Source organism: Octopus sinensis, linkage group LG20 (assembly GCF_006345805.1).
Source record: "Octopus sinensis linkage group LG20, ASM634580v1, whole genome shotgun sequence".
In the NCBI taxonomy this organism is placed as follows: domain Eukaryota; kingdom Metazoa; phylum Mollusca; class Cephalopoda; order Octopoda; family Octopodidae; genus Octopus; species Octopus sinensis.
Genome location: NC_043016.1, coordinates 20290587 through 20313416, shown reverse-complemented (window position 1 = coordinate 20313416; position 22830 = coordinate 20290587). Strand labels below are relative to the sequence as shown.

Here is a 22830-nt window from a genome sequence, read left to right as displayed (position 1 = left end):
TATTGGGCAAATAAATTACTGGAATTTAATTCTTTGGGCAAAAACACAACAGCTGTAAGAGAACATGTTGAATTTTTGCAGTTAATAAATTATATTAATGCTTCATTTCTATTTTCTGAATTTTAACTTATATATATCATCATCATCATCATCATCGTTTAACGTCCGCTTTCCGCGCTAGCACGGGTTGGACGGTTCGACCGGGTCTGGGAAGCCAGGGGCCGCTCCAGGCTCCAGTCTGAATCTGGCAGAGTTTCTACGGCTGGATGCCCTTCCTAACGCCAACCACTCCGTGAGTGGATTGGGTGCTTTTTACGTGCCACCTGCACAGGGGCCGGAGGGTCCGGCATCGTCACGATCGGTTCGAGCATTTTAACGTGTCAGCGGCACGGGGGCAACGAGGTCCGGGGTACTTTGGGGATCGGGGTACTTTGGGGATCCAGGGTACTTTGGGGATCCGGGGTACTTAGAATGGGTAGGGGGTATGTGGAATTGCTGCAGAAAGCAGCCCGGGTCTTTGTAGTCACAGCATATCTCCAGAGATCTCGGTCCTTCGCCATTGCCTCAGTGAGGCCCAATGCTCTGAGGTCATGCTTGACCACCTCATCCCATGTCTTCCTGGGTCTACCTCTCCCCCTGATACCTTCAACTGTTTGGGAGTGGCACTTCTTCACACATCTCTCTTCATCCATCCGCAGCACATGACCATACCATCGCAAGCGTCACTCTTGCACACCACATCTGATGCTTCTTATATCCAGCATTTCTCTCAGGATACTTACACTCTGTTTTGCGTTCACACTGACACTACACATCCAGCGGATCATGCTAGCTTCATTTCTTTCAAGTCTACGCATGTCTTCTGCAGTCACAGCCCATGTTTCATTACCGTGAAGCATGGCAGTTCGCACACATGCATCATACAATCTACCTTTTGCTCTGAGGGAGAGACCTTTTGTTGCCAGTAGGGGTAGGAGCTTTCTGAACTTTGCCCAGGCTATTCGTATTCTAGTGGTGATACTCTCTGTGCATCCACCTCCGCTACTAACTTGGTCACCCAGGTAGCGGAAACTATCAACTACTTCTAGTTTCTCTCCCTGGAGTGTGATGGAATCTGTTTTCTGAGTGTCTGTTGTGTCTATTGTCCCTGTGCATCTGCCGCACATGAAAGCTATCTTATCTGTTAATTTCCCTTTAATGTTGCTGCACCTCTTATGTGTCCATAACTTACATTGGGTGCATCTTATGGAGTTTCTACCTGTACCTTTCCTACAGGTTGAGCAGGGCCACCTACCCGAGGGGATGTGTGCTGAGTACCTCTTGCTGCTTACTAATACTTTGGTCTTTGCTACATTTATTCTAAGGCCCTTTGATTCCAACCCTTGCTTCCACACCCGAAATTTCTCTTCTAGTTCCGGTAGTGATTCTGCTATGAGAGCTAGGTCATCGGCATAGAGGAGCTCCTAGGGGCATCCCGTTTTGAATTCCTCTGTTATTGCCTGAAGGACTATGATGAATAAAAGGGGACTGAAGGCTGAGCCCTGGTGCACACCTACTTCTACCCAGAATTCTTCACTATATTCGTTGCCAATCCTAACCTTGCTGACAGCCTCTCTGTATAGAGCCTGTACAGCCCTTATTAGCCATTCTTCAATCTCCAGTTTCCGCATCGACCACCAGATAAGGGAACGGGGAACCCTGTCAAAGGCTTTCTCCAAGTCTACAAAAGCTATGTAGAGGGGTTTATCTTTAGCTAGGTACTTCTCCTGCAGTTGTCGGACCAGGAATATAGCATCAGTGGTGCTTCTACCTGGTACAAAACCGAACTGCATTTCATCTAAACAAATTCTCTCCCTAATGAGATTGGTTATGACCTTCTCTGAGACCTTCATCACCTGGTCCAACAGTTTGATACCTCTGTAGTTATTTCTATCTAGAGCATCACCCTTACCCTTGTAGCAGTTGACTATGGTGCTGCTGCACCAGTCATTGGGTATGACTCCATTGTGAACTACCTGGTTTACAATGCGGGTGACTATGGCATAGCCCACATAGCCAGCTGTTTTAAGCATCTCAGCAGTGATTCCTGATAGGCCAGGGGCTTTGCTTGGTTTCATATCCTTAATTGCCTTATCTACAAGGGAGCTGTCTATTCGGGTAGCTGGTCCCTCTACTGGGTCAACATTTGGCAGGCTCTCCTCCTCCCATTCATTCTCCTCATTCAGCAGTCTTTCATAATGGCTTCTCCAAGCCTCTTTCTTTTCACTAGTAGTAAAAGCAAGTGCCCCATCATCCATGCGGACACATTTCTCTCCTATAACATCGCTATTTTCTCTGACACACTGTCTGGCAATCCGAAATACTTCAGCTCTTTGATCCTCGCGACGCTGGACATTGGCAAACTTCTTCTTTTCTGCTACATCTTTGGCAATGTATACCTGCCGCCCAGCCTCCCTTTTGGCTATCTGGTACAGTTCCCTGCTGCCCCCATCCTTCCAGGCTTTCCAGGCCCGTCTCTTTTCACAGATGGCTTTATCTACTGCACTATTCCACCACCACGTAATTCTTGGTCTGGAAGGACTTTGCACCATCCACAGACTTGGTCTGTGGCACTCAACAAGCTGTCCCGTAGGAATTCCCAGCTACCTTCTATGTCTGACGTCTGAAGCTCCTCCTCCCTCTCATCAAATTTCTTGATGAGTATGTCCCTAAATTTCTGACCATGCGAAGGGTTCTTTAGCCTCCAAATCCTTCTTTTCTGGATTGGTTTGTTTCTTGGAGTCCTTCTGGCCTCAAGCTTAAAGTCACTGATGATTAGTCTATGCTGAGGGATACATTCTTCACCCGGAGGATCTTTGTATTCAAGAGCAACCCTGCATCCCGTTGTCTGGTGAGGATGAAGTCTATTTGGCTAGCGGAGTCTCCTGACTGATAAGTTATAAGGTGGCAGACTGGCTTCTTGAAGTTAGTGTTGCAGATTGAAAGGTTACATGCATCACAGAATTCCAGCAGTCTAGTGCATAAATATGAACGAGGTAACTGTTTATACGTAGCTATGGTTTTGTATATATTCACACATGTATATTTTAGCTTGTGTTTGTATATTTATATATATTTATTTATACACTATTTTATCTGCAATATTGAAGACAGCACAATATAGATAAATGTTTGTAAAGAAAGTGGGAAAGTGTTTGTGTGTATATTACATGATAACATAAGTGTGTCTATATATATATATATATTATATATATATATATATATATGTATATAGTGGAAATTAAATGACATTTTACTCTTTCATGTTTAAGGAGATTAATTTGATGTGTCATAAGAAAGACTTTTAAAAAGATGTAAATGAATTTTGTTTTTTTTTTCTATTGGTCAGTTAACATATATCCTTTTGGCATTTCAAATGCTTAGCAATTCACTCATGAAGGATTATCTCATTTGTTTGAATGGAGTTAACATATATTTATGAGGTGTTCTAAATCTATATTCCATTGCATATTTATCTTTTAAGTTGCTTTTGTCAAATAATGATGTCTGACAAGGTAAATGAACAATAATAATTATAATTATATTTTATTTTATTGCATATCAATATATGTGGTACAGAATATATAATGCTTGCTTACTGAAACATTGTAACATTGATTTGCATTTCTCTTTTCCTCATCTTAATTATTATTATACTCATCTTAATTATTATTACACTCAGCAAAGCATATCTTATGCCTATTTGACTATACTTCAGATTTGCAAAGTGCTTCCCTTTATAATCTATTGGAGTTTAACTGATGTTTATTCTGTTAACTGGAAACTATGTTAACCAGTTTCTTACATGAAATGCTAACAAGGTGAAAGCTTGGATTTACAATTATCCCTTCAAATTCTGTGTGTGTTCACATCTGTTACACATATATAGGCTAATGACACAACTATTGAGTACAATTTAGTGTGAACTGTATGAAATAAACTCTTTTCTACTTTTATTCAAAATATATTGCTCTATAAGTTCATTTTACCTGATTATGTACATAGCTGTTGGTTGGCTCCACCTGGATTAACTTCTCTATAATAACATCCTGGTATTTAACAAGTTATCATCAACTGTGCTCTTAAATACTGTGGTTGTGTGGTGAGAAATTTGCTTCCCAACTACATGGTTTTGGATTGAGTCCCACTGCATGACACCTTGGACAATTATTTTCAACTTTAGCCCCAAGCTGACGACAGCCTTGTGAGTGGATTTGTTAGACAGACACTGAAAGAAGCCTGTTATATATACAGTAATTCCTCGACTATTGCAAGTGTTACATATCAAAACTCTCCGCAATAGGTGAAAATCCACAAAGTAGAAACAGTACTGTACTATATATATTTTATTATTTTGTATATATCTATTTTATTATAAATGCAAGGCAACACCACAAAGGAATCAACATATGCTTAAATAATAAACCACAATAAGTGAACCACAACTGGCGAGGGATTACTGTATATATATATATATATTCTTTTACTCTTTTACTTGTTTGAGTCATTTGATTGCGGCCATGCATTCTTTGTAAGCCCAGTACTTATTCTATCGGTCTCTTTTTGCCGAACCGCTAAGTGACGGGGACGTAAACACACCAGCATCGGTTGTCAAGCAATGCTAGGGGGACAAACACAGACACACAAACACACACACACACACACACACACACACATATATATATATATATATATATATATATTTATGTGTGTGCATTTTGTGTTTGTATTTGTCCCCCATCACAGCTTGACAATCAGTGTTGTTTGCATCACTGTAAGACAGCCATTTGGCTGATAAAATAAATACCAGGCTTAAATAACCATTACTGAGATTGATCCATTTGACAAGAATAAAACCTTCAAGGTGGTGCCACACTACAATAACTAATAAAAGATAGAAGATATATACACATACACACAAAACACAAACACTCATCTCATACATATATATATGACTGAATTGCTTTGGAGCAGGATTTTATTGATAGAATCTCATCCAACACAATGTCTATAAAATCCTGCTCCAAACCATTGTATCTCCTCCAAGCTGGCACAGGAAAACAAGTGTTAAATGAATAATTGAATACACATTTTCATACTTGCATGAACGCGTGCGCATACACACACACACATACACACGTATTTATGCAGATGTGATTGAATGCATATACATATGTATACATCATCATCATTCAATGTTTGTTGTTCGTGCTTGCATGGATTGGATGGTTTAACTGGGCTGGCACGCTGAAAGGCTGCATCAGACTCCACTTTGATTTGGCATGGTTTTCTATGGCTGGATGCCTTTCCTAACGCCAACCACTCTATGAGTGTAATGTGTGCTTCCATGTGTGTGACACCGGTGTGTTTATGTGTCACCGACATGGGTGCCAATTTGCATGACACTGGTATCTGTTACAACTGCAATTTTGCTTGTTTTGATGCGTCTTCTTCTCAAGCATGACATAATGCCATTATCTCTATGAAGCCCAACACTCAAAAGGAAATCAGTCACCTTGCCCCTGTGAGACCCAACACTTGAAGGGAACTCAGCCACCTCACCTCCATGAGGCCCAATGCTCAAAAAGAACTCAGCCACTTTGACTCCATCAGGCCCAATGCTCAAGAGGAACTTGGCCACTTTGTTGTCAATTCTTCAGAGCAAAAATACCTTCTGGGTGAGATGGTGGTGTTATCTCCCTTAAAGCTGTTCCAATTTTGTCAGAAAAGGGGCAGTTTATATACATTTTCCATTTACTAATCAGCAAGTGAGGAAGTCCATTTTTCCAACAAGAACTTTCCCTCATGAGGGCACGAGAGCATCAACTAAACACTTCACTTTTGGAATTCAAGAAGGTCCCTGGATCAGGTGAATTTTTTAAGATCCATGTCCTCTTGACCAAGCGAAGTTTGTATTATCTTCTCCCATTGAGATATGGTTCCAGCTGTTCTAAGAGCTTCCACTTAATTGTGTATGGCATTTCCCCTTCTTTTAAATACCATATGTAATTGGCTAAATATATGGCATTTAAAGTAGAGGAAATGCCATGCAAGTTTAAATGGAAGCTCCATGAACAGCCTGGACCATTATACCTCAACAGGGTAAAGATCTTAATAAAATCCCTTGATCTGAAAGTTTTCTTAAATTCCAAAAGTGTAGTTTTTAGTTTGTGCCCTCATGAAAGAAAATTCTTGTTGGAGATATAGACTTACCCATTTCCTAACTAGTGAATGGAAATTGTACATAAACTGATCATTTTTAGATAACACTTGAATCTCACCCAGAAGGAGTTTTTGCTTTGAAGAATTTCATTTCAGGGTTTTTATTTTTCACACCTTTGCTGACGAATACTATATTCTTACCACCATTAGTAAAGATTATGTGCCTCCAGCCAGCAGGTCTGATGATTTGTCTATAGATGTGAAACCAATGGTAACTTTCTGGCCAGACATAATCAATGGCTACATAATATATATATATATATGAATATAAAATTTGCAGAGATAATTATAATCCCTGTTAGAAACTGCTTAACATAGTATTCAGTTAACTGAATAAACATTAAATTAAACTCCAATAGATTGATTATAAAGGGAAACTCTTCATGAGTGAGTGACTGAGTGTGTGTGTGTTTGTGCATGTATGTCTATATGCATGCATATATGCTTAAATATAGATATTTGAGTATAAGTATTAACGAGGTAACTGTATGCTTTTAAATGATTTTACATATATTCACACTTGTATATTTTAGTTTTTTGTTTGTGTGTATATTACATGATAACATAAGTGTGTCTATATATATAGATGTATATAGTGGAAATTAAATGACATTTTACTCTTTCATGTTTAAGGAGGTGAATTTGATGTGTCATAAGAAAGACTTTGTATATGTTTTGATCTTTAAAAAGATCCAAATGAATTTTGTTTTTTATTTTCTATTGGTCAGTTAACATATATCCTTTTGGCATTTCAAATGCTTAGGAATTCACTCATGGAGGATTATCTCATTTGTTTGAATGGGGTTAACATATATTTATGAGGTGTTCTAAATCTATATTCCATTGCATATTTATCTTTTAAGTTGCTTGTGTCAAATAATGATATCTGACAAGGTAAATGAACAATAATAATTATTATTTTATTTTATTTTATTTTAAGGCATGTTAAATATATTTATTATATATTAATATATGTGGTACAGAATATAAAATGTTTGGTTACTGAAACATTCATAACATCAATTTGAATTTCTCTTTTCCTCACTTTAACTGTTGTTGCTGTATATAGGCCATTTGGGCTAAATTGACGATGTTTATGTTTCCTTTTTTTGTTCCAGGAACAGCTTGATGTATTGGTAAACAGTCAGTAGCACTGGAGAGCATAAAGATTAAAGTTGTAGTTGGGGAAAAGTTAGCCGACATGGAGGACTGGAAGCCATCTGAATATTGGAAAAGAGTTACCTGTATCATGATGGTTCACACTAGGTATCAAAAAGACATCATGATTGATGCTCTGTGCTCTGGGAATACTACAAAGGCTGTAAGATGTGGCATGGATAGTTGCAATGGAGACTACAAAGCCTTGACCAGCAGGAAGAGACAGCGCAAGCATTCTGACTATATCTGCACACTGGAATTCAACCAACTGCAGGATAAGATGATAGCAGATCCAAGCAAGAATATCCTTTAAGCTTTGGCAAGAGGGATGGATGTTGGTGTCACCACTATGAAGCTGATTCTGAATGAGAACCACTTGTACAAGGGGTTCAAGGGACAAATTCTGACAGCCAAGGTCAAGAAGAAATACTTGATGAAGGCAAAGAAGCTGAGGCATGCTGTTCATCTGGAGATGACCTGAAACTTCTCAGATGAAAAGAAATTCTACTAGGACCAGTTGCACAACATCTGTAGGTGGTTTACCTACAATCCATATCCCACCTATCATGCAAACTATGTTCCCCTTAATCTGTGGTAGTCTTTGGGTGTGTCATCTGTGAAGATGTCATGCTGCACCACATCTGTGAACAGAGCTTTAGGATCAATGCAGACAGTATGTGAAGGTGCTGAAGACTGTGGTCAAACCCTGGCTGGAGACAGTTATTGCAGCAGGATTCAACTCCTTACCATACCTCCAGAGAGAGCCAGAAGTGGTTGTTGGAGAATTTCTACAATTTCACTAGCCCCAATTTCTGGTCTCCTAATTCCTCCAATTATAATCATATAGATTACTGTGTGGGGGGCATGGATGAGAAAGACACCAACCACTCTGTCTGCAGCATCAAGGCTGAGATGGTGGCCAAGATGACGAAGATGCTCAAAGATCTTCTCAGGGACACAATGAGGAATGCATGTCCCAGGTTCTGGAGCTGTCTTGAGGCCATGGTGGAATCTGAGGGTCGCTTCTTAAGTAAACGCTTATCTCCCAGCTATAGTCTAGTTGATACATTTTGATTTTTTAATATATTTATATTTTTGGATAGAATATTGTTTTCTTTTCCTTTTTTGCAAACTGTCAAATTTAACTTGATCACCTTGTGTAAAAATGGATGTATGTGTGTGTTTATGTATATATGTGTGTGTATATAGATATATTACTCAAAAAGATTCCAACTTTGTCTGATTTTCATGTTTTATTTACAATCTCATAAAAATATACTATAAGATAATATAATATAATGAAATGATAGAATATTGAATGTCCATTCTGATTGAACTAGTACTTTCATGCATTAAACTATGCAATTTTCAGGTTTATATAGTAGAGGTGACAGTTATGTCTTACAATTTACAACTGTAGCGAGATGACTAAAATGTGTGCCTTAAATACATTTAAATAGGCTTCAGAATGCCATTTTCTCTAGCGGTGTCATATGAAATTGTCACCCATAATTATGAGCCTAGTATCGATCTATTGCATTTCATTCTATTTTAGATTTAGGGTTAGTTAGGGTTATGGGTGGGGGAAAGGGTATATTTGTTTCTTCACAAATGTAAATAAACCCAATCTGTTTCTTAAAGCAAGGACATATTCATACGGCACAGAATGTTGTTTACCTAAATGGACGTCAGTGATTGGTTAAAATTGCCAAAATGCAAGAAATTAAAGACGAAATACTTTACAAACTATAGAATTTTCTCAAGAAAGCCAAGAGAAAATGATGTTTTATAAACACATTCTACCAGTATACGAAGTTTAAAATATTTTAGTTACCTAGAAATTATGTTAAAAACTACCGTTCAAACCGAAAAGATCCATTTAATATTCTATCATTTCATTATATTATATTATCTTATATATAAGATTATAATTAAAACATGAAAATCGAAGTTGGAATTTCTTTGAGTAATATATTCTTCTATACACAATCATACATACCATGTATGTATATATATATATATATATATATATATATATATAAAAGTAAAAAGTAAAAGAGTCAAATGGAAGAGTAAGTACAGTTAAGCAGCTTTTTAATCACTACAAATGTTTCAATACTTACAGATCCTCATATATACAGAATTTAAAGTTAAGTTTAAATAAAAAATTATGTAATGATTTACCTGTATAAGAAGAGCTATATATGTACCGGTGGCACATCAGAAACACCATTCAAGCATGATCATTATCTGTGTCACCTTACTGCCAGTTGTGCTGATGGCACTTGAAAAAACATTCGAGCGAGGTCGTTGCCAGTGCCGCTGAACTGGATCTTGTGCAGGTGGCACATAAAAAGCACCATTTGAACGTGACCGTTTCCAGTACCGCCTAACTGGCCCTCATGCCGGTGGCACGTAAAAGCACCTACTACACTCTCGGAGTGGTTGGCATTAGGAAGGGCATCCAACTGTAGAAACTCTGCCAGATCAGATTGGAGTCTGGTTCAGCCATCCGGTTCGCCAGACATCAGTCAAATCGTCCAAACCATGCTAGCATGGAAAGCAGATGTTAAACGATGATGATGATGATGAACATTACTAAAATATATAAAACATGCAATGATAAACTGGAAAACCAGTATAGCATAAATCCAGAGAAGAAGCCCACTCTTTTATATCTATATCATTTCCCCCTCCAAATTTTAAAGAGGCCATAGGCCAACAGGTCTTTGGGCCTGAAGATACACCATAAAGGTAGCCTATAAACCAGCCTTCACCAGTAATATATCATCATCATCATCATCGTTAAATGACCGCTTTCCATGCTAGCATGGGTTGGACGATTTGACTGAAGACTGGCAAACCAGATGGCTGCACCAGGCTCCAATCTTGATCTGGCAGAGTTTTTACAGCTGGATGCCCTTCCTAATGCCAACAACTCTGAGAGGTTAGTGCGTGCTTTTACATGTCACCGGCATGAGGGCCAGTTAGGCAGTACTGGCAGCAGCCACGCTCAAATGGAGTTTTTTATGTGCCACCTGCACAGGAGCCAGTCCAGCGGCACTGGCAACAACCTCGTTCGAATGTTTTTTTTCACATGCCACTAGCACAAGTGCCAGTAAGGCGAAGCTAGTAACAATCATGCTTGAATGGTGCTTTTTACGTGCCGCCGAGATATATATATATATATATATATATATTATATATATATATATATAATACATCAAGAAATAATATAGTTTCTTTCTAAAGAGACAAAGTGTTAATAGGACTGCAAAAAAGAAGTGCTCAAATAAATGAAACAAGGATCATTAAACATTGGTCATAGAACAAACATTAAAATGAATTAGCAACTTTATATACGGTATCAAACCTCCAACATGCATCATATATAAATAAATATTACCATGGCTTTCATAATATATAAATCAAAATATAAAATATATAAGACATACAAATACAGAAAACCAACAAAGGTAAAAAAATATACATATATGTGAAAAAAACATGTATAGGAACATCCCATCAAAAAGCAACTAAAAATTTATAAAATACTTAAAATACTAAAAATGTGTCATGTTGAAAAGTTGAGAAAATGAGTAAACAAATAAAGAATAAATCGACTAAAAAGTTTTTTTTTTTACTTCACTCACACCAATGTGAGTAAAATACTTCGAATCCATGAGTAAAATACTTCGAATCAAAAAATACATCCACACAGACTATAATAATTCATGAGTAAAGTTACTCAGATTAGACTAAACACATCATCTATGGCCATTTCTGGAGCGCATCACCATAGTTTGATTGCAATTGACACACACAACACACATACATATATCATCATCATTTAACATCCGTTTTCCATGCTAGCATGTGTTGGACAGTTCAACCGGGGTCTGGGAAGCCAGGAGGCTGCACCAAGCTCCAGTCTGATCTAGCAGTGTTTGAAATCCTTAAGCTCTATGGGATACCAGACAAAATCATTTCTGCCATCAAGGTCCTCTACACAGATACGTCTTCAACCATCATGACCCCTGACGGAGAAACATCATCTTTCTCAATCAAAGCCGGAATACTGCAGGGAGACACACTCGCCCCATTTCTTTTCATCATTGTTGTTGATTATGTGCTACGTATGTCAGTTGATACCATCTCTGGCAAGGGCTTTGAAATAAAACCAAGAAGAAGTTCCAGACACCCAGCTGAGTACTTGACAGACACTGACTTTGCTGACGACATCACTCTTATCAGTGATTCTCTCTCCAATGCCCAGTCTCTTTTACAATCTCTTGAACAAGCCTCAAATTGTGTAGGTCTTTACCTCAATGAGGCCAAAACTGAATACATAAACAAGTGCCTGTCCAACAGTGATTGCATCATCCATACTCTCAACAATGCGCCCTTAAATATGGTTTCTGATTATAAATATCTTGGGTCATACATATCATCATCTGGAAAAGACTTTCTAACTAGAAAGGGTATGGCCTGGTCAGCCTGTAATGACATGCATAAGATCTGGTCATCAAATCTAAGTAGAGACTTCAAACTTGAAATCTTCAAAGCCACAGTCGAACCAATTCTACTATATGGCTCAGAAACCTGGACGTTATCAAAGAAGCTTGAGAGGCGGTTGGATGGAACCTACACTTGCCTCCTTATGAGAGCTCAAAATCTCTCGTGGAAGCACCATCCAACCAAAATGCAAATATATGGGAAACTACCACCTGTATCATCTCTTGTGAAAGGTAGAAGAGTCCAGTTTGCTGGACATTGTTGTAGAGCTGAAAAAGAAGCCATCTACTCGCAATACCAGAGGGCGCACACTCTCCTACCCTGATGTAATCTCCAGGGATACAGGCATCCAGCAACAGGACATCCATAATGCCATGATGGACCGTGAAGTCTGGCGTAGCATGGTAAATTCCATTGTCTTCACCACGGACGAACAATGATGATGATGATGAGTGTTTCTACCGCTGGATGCCCTTCCTAACGCCAACCACTCCATGAGTATAGTGGGCGCTTTTTGCATGCCAGTGGCACAGGTGCCAGGGGAGGCTGGCAGTGGCCACAATTGGTTGGTGCTTTTTATGTGCCACCGGCACAGGTATCACAACTACAATTTCCATTTGATATTGAGGTACTTGACTCAATAGGTCTCCTCAAGCATAAGAGAGAGAGAAATAGAATAAGTGTAATCAAAAATTATACCAGTACATAATGTTGCATTAAATAGTAAGTTAAAAACATAATAAATGTCCAAATGAATGGGAAACAGACGCAGAAGGTTGCCAAAGCCTCATCAGTTATGAATCAGAGGGTCAAATGCAGTTTCACATCTTAACGATAATATTACTTTCCCTTCTGATAGCAAAATGCTGCCAGGAATTGGCAAGCCAAAAAAAAACAAGACAGAAAATTAACAGATAAGAAATATACAATTATGTGATACTCTTTTACTTGTTTCAGTCATTTGACTGTGGCCATGCTGGAGCACCACCTTTATTCGAGCAAATCGACCCCAGGACTTATTCTTTGTAAGCCTAGTACTTATTCTATCGGTCTCTTTCGCCGAACCGCTAAGTTACGGTGACGTAAACACACCAGCATTGGTTGTCAAGTGATGTTGGGGGGACAAACACAAACACAAACACACAAACATATACACCCATACATATATAAACATATATATATATATATATATATATATATATGTACATATATACGACGAGCTTCTTTCAGTTTCCGTCTACCAAATCCACTCACAAGGCTTTGGTCGGCCCAAGTAGATACAGAAAGTTTGCATACAAATGTGGAATAAATATAATTCAAGATGAGACGATTAGTGGACAAACAAGGGACGGAGATGAAAACAGCCAGGATGACTGTAGGCACACAAACAAAAAGGCCTTAGGGCCAGACAAGAGATGAAAATCATGAAGGCCTGTTGAATATCCTAAAGGATTTTGTTTATTTACTTCAGTTCATTTGAGTTTGTACTTTTATAAATATCTTACTTGTAAGTGATTGTATGTGTGCAAATTCACATATATTGGCTTGTAAATGGATGTATATATGCATATGTGTGTATATGTACACTTGTATATATATATATATATATATAGCTGCATATTATATTTGCTTTACTGGAAGCTGTATTTCTACTTTAATGCGATTACTATTTTTTATTGGCTATTGATTATTTTGCTTAAACCTAAGTTGTTAGTTAATAGGCAAATACAGTCGTAGTTGCCTATTAACTAATTAGTTTATTAATTTGTTTATTTCTTAATTTATTCAAAGCCTTTTATATTTAAACTAATTTTATTCTATAGGATACAGGTCTTTTTAAAAATAATATATTTTCTCATTATTTTATTTATTTATTTTTATACGAAATCTCTCACTTTTTTTGATTTCCATTTCTTTTTTTTTATTGCTTTTCAAAGTACATTTCTGCATTATTGTTTATTTCATAAATTTTGTATATTTTTCAAATATTTTTCTTTATGCATGTATATTTTTATTCAATTAATTTTTTTTTATACATTTTATTTTGTAAATTTGTATGATTGATTGATTCTAGTTTCAGCTTATGAGCTGTGGCCATGCTGGGGCACCGCCATTTATGTATTCCTTGTTTTATTGAGGTTCCAGATTATGTAGTACAAGGGTCAGGTCAAATGTTATAGAATGTATGCCACAAACTATACTACTGCTTAACTGTAACAGAATAGGATGGCCACACCTGTTTCTGTTTGGTAAATGATTCTTCAATCAGAACATATGATTGGTCTGTTTATATTTTTAACCACTCTTACGTGTTTTGTTACTAAGTTACATTTTTTTCTCTCAATACGGTTCAAAAGTAATCATAGTTGTATTACCTAGCTGTTGCATTTCTGGATTCATAATACAAAATAATAATAATAATAATAATAATAATAATAATAATATAATGATAATCACCAAAAATACAAAATTTATCACTTTTATGAAAGAAGATAAATTCTACCACATATGTTGAAAGAAATTACATAAGAGTTTCTGGTAAACAACATTCTTTGTTTTCTGGTTTGGAGCATAGACAGATAAGTTTTACTAAGTACCAACCCTGGAGCAACCAACATAAAGTTGACAATGAGAAAAGCAAGCCAGTCGATTTCAAAGTTTGAACTTGAGCTTTATTAATAGCTAAGTTGCACTGGGAATTGTGTTCGTTTGAATGCAATTGGCATGTCTGTAGGAGTGATTGGAATTCTTGGAATGAAAACCTCCCCTCCAGAGGCATATCCAGTGATGATGGTAGCTTGTATCACATTAAGTGATAATGTCTTCACAATTACCCTTGTCCCATTATATGGAGGATCTAAATTTCTTAGAAACATTATTAGGACTCCTACCTTCAGAAAAAGTTTATGTGGGGGAGTTCCAGGTGGCTCAAAAGAATTAAAGAACTCTGTTGGGTAATGGACAGCTTGATTTTGCCCAAGAATTGAATCAACTGATTTGTACTCCTTAACGACTGTTGGAATCTTATTCATTAATTCATGGTTAATACTTGCTACTGTCTCATTTTTTGGTGTACAACCATTTATGTGAATTATGATTATTACTTAAGTTTGGAAATATCCTGTTCTTAAATTCAGCTGGGGGAAGTAACCATGATAGCAATATGAGCCAAACTGATATCACCATTCCTACCAAATGGTATTTTCCTATTTCTTAATTGGAGGAGCCAGGTTGAAAACTGTTTTGTACATTGGTCCCCATGTACACATTAGTATTGAAGGAGAATTTCTGTACTTTATTCCATAGGTGTAAAGACTTAATGCATACTTTTATTTCGGCAAATCTTGTTCATCTCAAAATGACTGGTAATGTCTGTCTGAAGTCTCCTGATAAAACTAATGTAATCCCTCCCATGGATTTATTGTTGCCTCTGATGTCCTGTAAGGTTTTATCAAGAGCTTTCATTGCACTTTTATGTGATATGATGCATTCATCTCAAATGATCAGGTGGCATTGGCACAACACTTCTGGTGAACCTGAATCTTTGCTTATGTTACAAATTGGACTGTCATTTGTGACCAGGTTTAGCAGTAATTTAAAAGCAGAATGAGCTGTTCGTCCTCCTGGGAGAATAGTGACACAAAGCCAGACAATGTGACAGCAACTAAAATTCTTTTTTGTTGTCTTACTTTGAAGAGAAGCAATGTTGTTACAAATGTTTTACCTGTGCTACAAGGAGCATCAAGAAAGAAAAATCTCTGCTTCTTTCTGGCAATTGTGGAATGGCACACACACACACACAGATACATATACAGTATCAAACAGCAGATGAAATGAATGTGTGTGTGTGTGTGTGTGTGTAAGAGAGAGAGAGGGGGACAGAGAAAGTGAAGGGGTGTGTTGTCATGTATACATACATAAATAAGCATACACCTTTTTTATATGTATGTGTGCATGTGAGAGAGAGAGAGAGCCACTTAGACATCACTCTCTCTCTCTCCCATACACATACGCACACATACAAAAAAGATGTATTCATGTATGTACATATACATGACAACACACTCCTTCACTCACTCTCACATATATACACACATACACACACACACATACATAAATGCATACAAACATACATACAAAAACACACGTGCATGTGTGACTCACTACAAATACATAGAGCTGAACATGGTGTGCAAAAAGTAAGTAAATAGAAAAATTTTTACAGAAATTAACAAAATTTGCGAGTTCAAGAGAAAGAATGCCTTTATTTTTTGGACACTGCATGTTGAATTGCAAAATTTTAATGTAATATTTGTGTAATAGCAAAATGAAAGCTGAAGTGTGTGTGGGGGAGGGGGAGACAACATTGCAAACAATGAATGAGATAGACATGAAATGAAAAAACCATATAAATAAAGACACGTAAAAAACCATCTTGTACCAAATATTTAAATTTGTAAACTTAGCAAATATTCTTTTCAGTAATTTATTGTAGTTGTTTACAAAAAGTGAATGAAAACATTAAAATAAAGAGTGAGAGACTTTGCTGTTTTTATGTCAATGCCGGAAATTGACATTGAGAAATCTTTTTAAAGAAGTGAATCATAAATATAAAGCAATATTATTTATGTAAAAAATAAAAAATAAACTGATGACCATATTAGGTATCCAAGGTCAAATTATTCATGCATCCCAAGTATGGAAGCAGTTTGTGCATCTGTTTTTGCATGAAAAGTGAACACACACACACAGGTCTATTTTATATAGTAAGGGATATGTAAGTATATTTATATGTTACTAGCCCTATGACCCGACGTCAGGTTTAGTGCTAGTCAAGCATATTTGGTCTTCCATGAAAATCCCGCTCTCTTGTCATTCACTTGGTCTAACTCGTTAATTATTCCCTGCATTTCTCAAATCAAAGATGCTTGCACATTTGAAGGCCAAAACACATGATAACACATCTTTGCAAAACACAAAAGTGCACTGACTCATACAGACTGTCTGCAAATGTGCACGTGCATTCAACTGTCAGGTGTAAAATTATCTCCGTCCAATCAAAAAACAGACATTTTGCCATTTATAGATATAGAGATTTTAAGCAAACGTTTAGAAATTCTGTGGGAAACTGGAAAATCAAGAAATCTGGGACAGTTCCGGTCCTAAATTGGATAAATTGGTCTGGTACAGTAGTGAGGTGTGATACATAACAAAGGGTGGGAAATGCATAGTTTTAAAGAGTTATTTCCCTTGCTATTGTTTAATATCTTTAGATTAAACTGCTGGATTAAGTGAGTTGCATCTCTTGTGTTAAAGACTTTTGTTACCTGAAACATAAGGGGTCAGTTTATCGATTTTTGTTTTCATGGCTTTCAGGGGTAACTGGGGAAATGAAAAGATCTTCACAACCACCCTCAGATAGTACACATACACACACAGATACACAGACATTTTGCCGTTTATAGATATAGAGATATATGGACTACCTTTCGGCATTAATAATGCTTTCGTTGCTAATAATATATACATAAATTGCATGCATGCATACACACTCACACTTTGGTATAAGATAAAAATTTCAGATATTTGTCTTAAACATTCTGACAAGCAAATTCCTAATTCAGATGTATGACATGAGATATTATTCCATTCAAATAACCACATATTTATATTAAGACAATATATGTTTACCCCACCTTTTCTAAGGACTTCCCCTTGAGAGGTGTCTGCAGTAATCCTAAAGAGGCCAGCTCAGTCACGAGTCTAGCTGCTGAATTCCAATGTTACAGCTATTCATTGGAGAGCGACCATCTGAGATTCACCATTAATGTGTGGTCATGAACTAGAGGTTTCCAGCTTTCCAGGCCTGCCTCCGGTCCCCCGATACCATCGTCATTGGGCTTTTGGGACAGATTACAAAGATGAAGCCATTCGCTGAGTAAATTGTTTGAGGTGATCATGGCTGTGCAATGGTCACACACATGCACTTGGCCAGGAACTTTTCCACTGCGGCTCAAGAATTGAGATGTGCAGTCTTGATGAGGCAGGTTGCAGTGAGCTGCTGGAGTCTATCTGCTTTTGTCACGCCTGCCAGGTGTTGCCCTCTTCCACCAGAGTCAAGCCTTGGGGACTTGAGATAGCCTTCCTCCGCTTGCTCCACCATTGGGATCTTGATCCTTGTGTTTGGTTGTGTTTAATCTGGGACCTCATCTTCAACCTTGCTGCCATGGGTGGCCCTACCAGGAGTCTAAGACTCAAGATGGTATCAGTCTAAGAATCATTGGAACACACAAACTCTTCCACCACGACAAGGGACGACCATCGGAAGAGTACACTTTATATACTCTGCACAATTTTATAAACTTAATACATAGCACTCATAAAATAAATATTCACTCGTATTTATTATTTTTTTTCCATTTTACCCATAAACAGAAAAAACACCCATACATATGATACAACCTTTAGTTAAATCACATATATCTGCCACGTAAAGAAGTGAGAATATTTCACAGAATTGCACTGATGCACTTGTGTTAAGTGATAGGTGATATAAAAAACTTAGTTCAATTAAAAAAAATACACTTTTCACTTTCCAATCACCACCTCCATCATCATCATTTCTCTCTCTCCCTCTCTGTCTTTTTTTAACCTCACCATCAGAACATCACCTCTCTGCTAAAATTACATTTTTACCTCTCCTCCTCTACCTTCAACTAACTTTTTTAACCACGTAATAAATATTACGTTCCCCTTACCTCACATCATGGACACTTTTCTCTCTCTCTTGCTGTCTCACTTTTCACCATATTCTCTTTTTCTCTTTCTTTTTTCTCTCTCTTTTCCCCTTCAACTAATCATGTGAAAGTGTTACAATTACATTTTGTCTACCTCACGTCATGGATGCTTCTCTCTCCCTTTCTTTCTGTTTCCCTCTTTTCTCTCCCTCTTTTTCTCTCTCCCTCTTTTCTTTCTCCCTCTTTTTCTCTAATCATGTGAAAGCGTTACCGACAGGCTAAGTAACGTTATGACAAGCAAAATTATTTTAAGACACTAGTAATTTCAGGCATTCCCAAGAATGCTTGAAATAAGAATCTTCCTATAACCCAGTAATTCTCAACAAGGGTTTTCATATGGCCTTTGGGGGTCCATGTAAGATTTTTGTTAAAAATTTATCTGCAATAAATTGGTTACAATACACGAAATATTTTAATATTTTGTTACATGTCTTGACCATCGATCAGCAATTTGATACTTTGACTTCAAAGCGACCTGAAGAGAAAAAGAAATCAAATGATAAGAGAGAAAGGCTTGACAAAATGAACCTCGCTTTCCACCAGCATTACCATGCAGTCAATGCCATCAACTCCTCTATGCAAGAATTGGTCTAGAGTCATCGACACCATCACCATAAAGGAAGTGTTCAGCAAATAAAAAATTAATTCATAGATACAGATAAAGCTGCCACTGGTGCCTCCACTAATATATGTATATGCATGTATATATATATATATATATATATATATATATATATATATATTATATTATATTATCTGTGTGTGATAGCATATTTTTGCATGAATGTTTGTTTCATCAAGATTTATTTAAATTTCTTTTTTTCTCCTTTACATAATTCATGTTAATCACTTAACTATGTAATAGGAGTGTTTTGTTTAAATTAAGACAACTCTTGAGGTTCGTGGTTACCTGAAGTGGTTGTTGTATGCATATATGTATGCATGTGAGTATTAATGTGTGCACAGATAAACTTACTCTTGTGAATGTACCTGTTGCAATAGATCCTAAGTATGTGTGTTTTGTTACTATTTACGTATGTGCATACATATACATTCCATACCTGTAGGTGGTTGTGTGCATATGTTTACCAGGAACCTCAAATGGAGAATACCCTAAATATTTCACAAACTTTCATTGTTCCTATGACAGGTTGTGAACCCAGGCAGATCTGTTGTTATATAACCCAGTGCATCTATGATAAAAGGAGTAAATGAAAATATGTAGCCCGGATTTAAGATTTTATCATTTTCTATAGTTGTTCTCCTTTTCCTCAATTTTTGAAGCAACTGGGCAGCTGATCTCTACATCATTGCCCATCCTTTGCTCCCTGTCCCATACTCTGTATGTTACCAGTATTCTTTATTTTTAAAAGTGTAAATGTTTTTGGTTCTTGTGTGTATAAGGAAATACTTCTGTGAATAGCATTGTAGACTGTTTTTGCAGAGCAGTGTCTTGTGAACATTTTTGAACAGCTACATATGAATTATATCTTCCACACTGGTATGAAAGTTCATAGTCTTCTTGATGAGGTGTGATAACTTCTCATAGGTCCAGGTGAGATTACAGTTCTTATCAATGTTACTGGCATTGTCTATATTGCAGCATATATACCCATGCTTAACATTTTGCTGATATGATAAGTATTTCTCTCCCATGTCTGTTCAAGTAGGTCAGCAGAGTTACTCTTAACTCACATGGAACACATGTATAATCAGAGTACTTGATGGGAGGTTCTTTACCTCATCTCATAGTGTTATTACTGTTGAACATACATGTGAAGTACTCATTTCTTTCTTTGCTGTTCAGCAGTGATACAATGCAGCACTCAAAGCCAACAGATCTGATCTTATGTCTCTATCTCTGTTCCATCATTTAACATGTCAGTGTCATTTTTGATGAGGAAGTTACCAGTCATTATTAGTTTCTTCTTAATCATGATGTCTCAGTTGCAGATTTCTTCAAGCTTCCAGTCTTATATCCCAAATATTGATGCCAGCACTGGCATTACAAAAGCATTGTAGAATATGAATTAATTAGATACAGGCAGCTGTAACTTCCATGTATTCTGAAGTCTGCTGAAGAATTCTTTTATCTCTTTAGCTTTACTCCTAGCTTTCCTCACATATGTAAAACTCTTGTAGATTCTGAGGTAGTTTTAACCTTTACCACTGATGATAGGGGAGAGAGACAGACCATTGATATGTCAGTAGGTTTTGATTATGTAATTTCACTTCCTTAAGGACTGTTTTGGTAATAAGTAGTTGTTCAGTACAGCCCAAAACTTCTTTCTTTCTCCTGTCTGCTCTTCAGACATATATTCTGTTCCACCGTGATCATGTGAATTCAAGCATACTTGTAAAAGTTAGATATCACATTCAGGCACATTATAGGCCTGTAGTTTTTGGTTACTCGCATCTGATGGCTTTTAGCTACTAGTGTTGTACATATGACTGCCAACCAGTCTAGCCTATAAATCTTGGTGTTTATTATGCTTTTGAACAAGTTCAAAAGGGCTGGCCTGAAAAATGTGAGTTTTCTACACCAATAACCTATTTGGCAGTTTTTCTAAAATCATCAGGAGAGTTTCACTACTTATATTATAAGTTTGGGGGAGAAGTATTCACTCTTAACTCATCTAACCACTTTATTTCATGATTGTGTTGTTAGATTACATTTCAGATCCACCCCAGTAATAACTGTAGATCATCCAGGAGAGGGGCTTTTAGAACTTTGATTGCATAGCCTTTTCTAGTAGATGGGTTATTTCAGTTCTCCCTGCCAAATCAATGAAAATCTAATAAAATTATGTAAAACCATGTTTTTTCAAATAAATGTTAGCAGTCAAGTAAATATATGTGTATACACAGAATTGAAGCATCTGAAGAATCAGATTCACTTGTAAGGTCTTGTATGAAAACATTGGCCACATAATGTGTGTGTGTGTGTGTGTGTGTGTACACATACATATATACATACTCACATACTTACGCACACACAAACACACATGTACACACATTATATGGATGACATGAAGAATACCTCTTGCATGCCGGTGATACTTGCTTACTAACATTGCCCAATGTCAAGGCAAGGAGACAGTAAAACAAACTCTCTCTCTCTCTCTCTCTCTCTCTCTCTCTCTCTCTCCCTCTCTCTCTCTCTCTCTCTCTCTCTCTCTTCTTCTTCTTCTTCTCTCTCACTCTTTTCTCTCTCTCTCTTCTCAAGAGAAGTCACTACTAATCAGTTTTGAAGTCTTCTTTGAACAGTCAGATGTCAGTTTACCTGGAACGAAAAAATGCATTTATCAACAAGAAGGGTTAAGATTAATGCATTGCAAGATTTCACAGCTCTAGCATCACTCCTTCATAGTCAGCCTATAAACTTTTCGGCTCACCCTTGACAGCAGTGAACCAAAGAAAATTAGGCTCAATATAGTGTATATGGAAAATCTGGCTATTGGACATTTATATATGTTAAATTTTTTTTTAATTTTCTTTCTGATGTCTACATTCTATATATTCCTCTCAATAAAAGTGCTATCAAAAAAGTAGCTCTTGTTCTTTGCTACTTTGATAACTTTTACTTTGATAATTTTTTTTACTTAAAATTTGTTTCTAATTGTTAATATTTACTTTTCTCATTTGTTGAATTTTGTCTTTCTTGTCTGATGATATAAACTCATTTATCTTTTGTTTTTAAATAATGCTAATTCTTTTTTAAAATAATGCTGATTCCCTTTTTTCTTTTTGATTCTTGTACTGTATTTTCTTGTTTCCTGTACTGTATTTTTGCTTTTCTTTTTGACTTCTTTTCAGCTTTTCACAAAGATTGAATCTTGCAATGATGGATGTTGAAGATAAATGCTGGAATGAATATAACATTAAAGATGGCAGCACTACAAATCTTTAGATGGGAGATCCATCTATCCTATAAACTTTGACCATTTTTGAAAAATGCATAAACCTCTCGTCTTTTCTACCATCATGACTTTGTATTATATTGCTAATAATAACCATAATAAATAACACAGCAAAAATATATAGGAATAACATAAGAAACACTACAGCAGTCAGCCTTTCTGCAAGGCTGTGTAACATA

General features: G+C 36.8%; 1 protein-coding gene across 3 annotated transcripts in view; it reads left to right on the top strand.

The window, feature by feature from the left end:
- LOC115222615 (WD repeat-containing protein 20) overlaps positions 1-22830 on the top strand; it is a 132583-nt gene that overhangs the window by 108147 nt on the left and 1606 nt on the right. For 2 of the 3 annotated variants that reach the window (XM_036511734.1, XM_029792918.2), the window contains one exon: positions 22548-22830. This exon is cut by the window's right edge and continues 1606 nt beyond it. In XM_036511734.1, coding sequence (XP_036367627.1) covers positions 22548-22586 — 39 coding nt within the window. In that variant the 3' untranslated portion in view covers positions 22587-22830. Of the gene's footprint in view, positions 1-7379; positions 7442-22547 lie in introns of those variants that run through there. The other variant, XM_036511733.1, reaches the window with a different exon arrangement.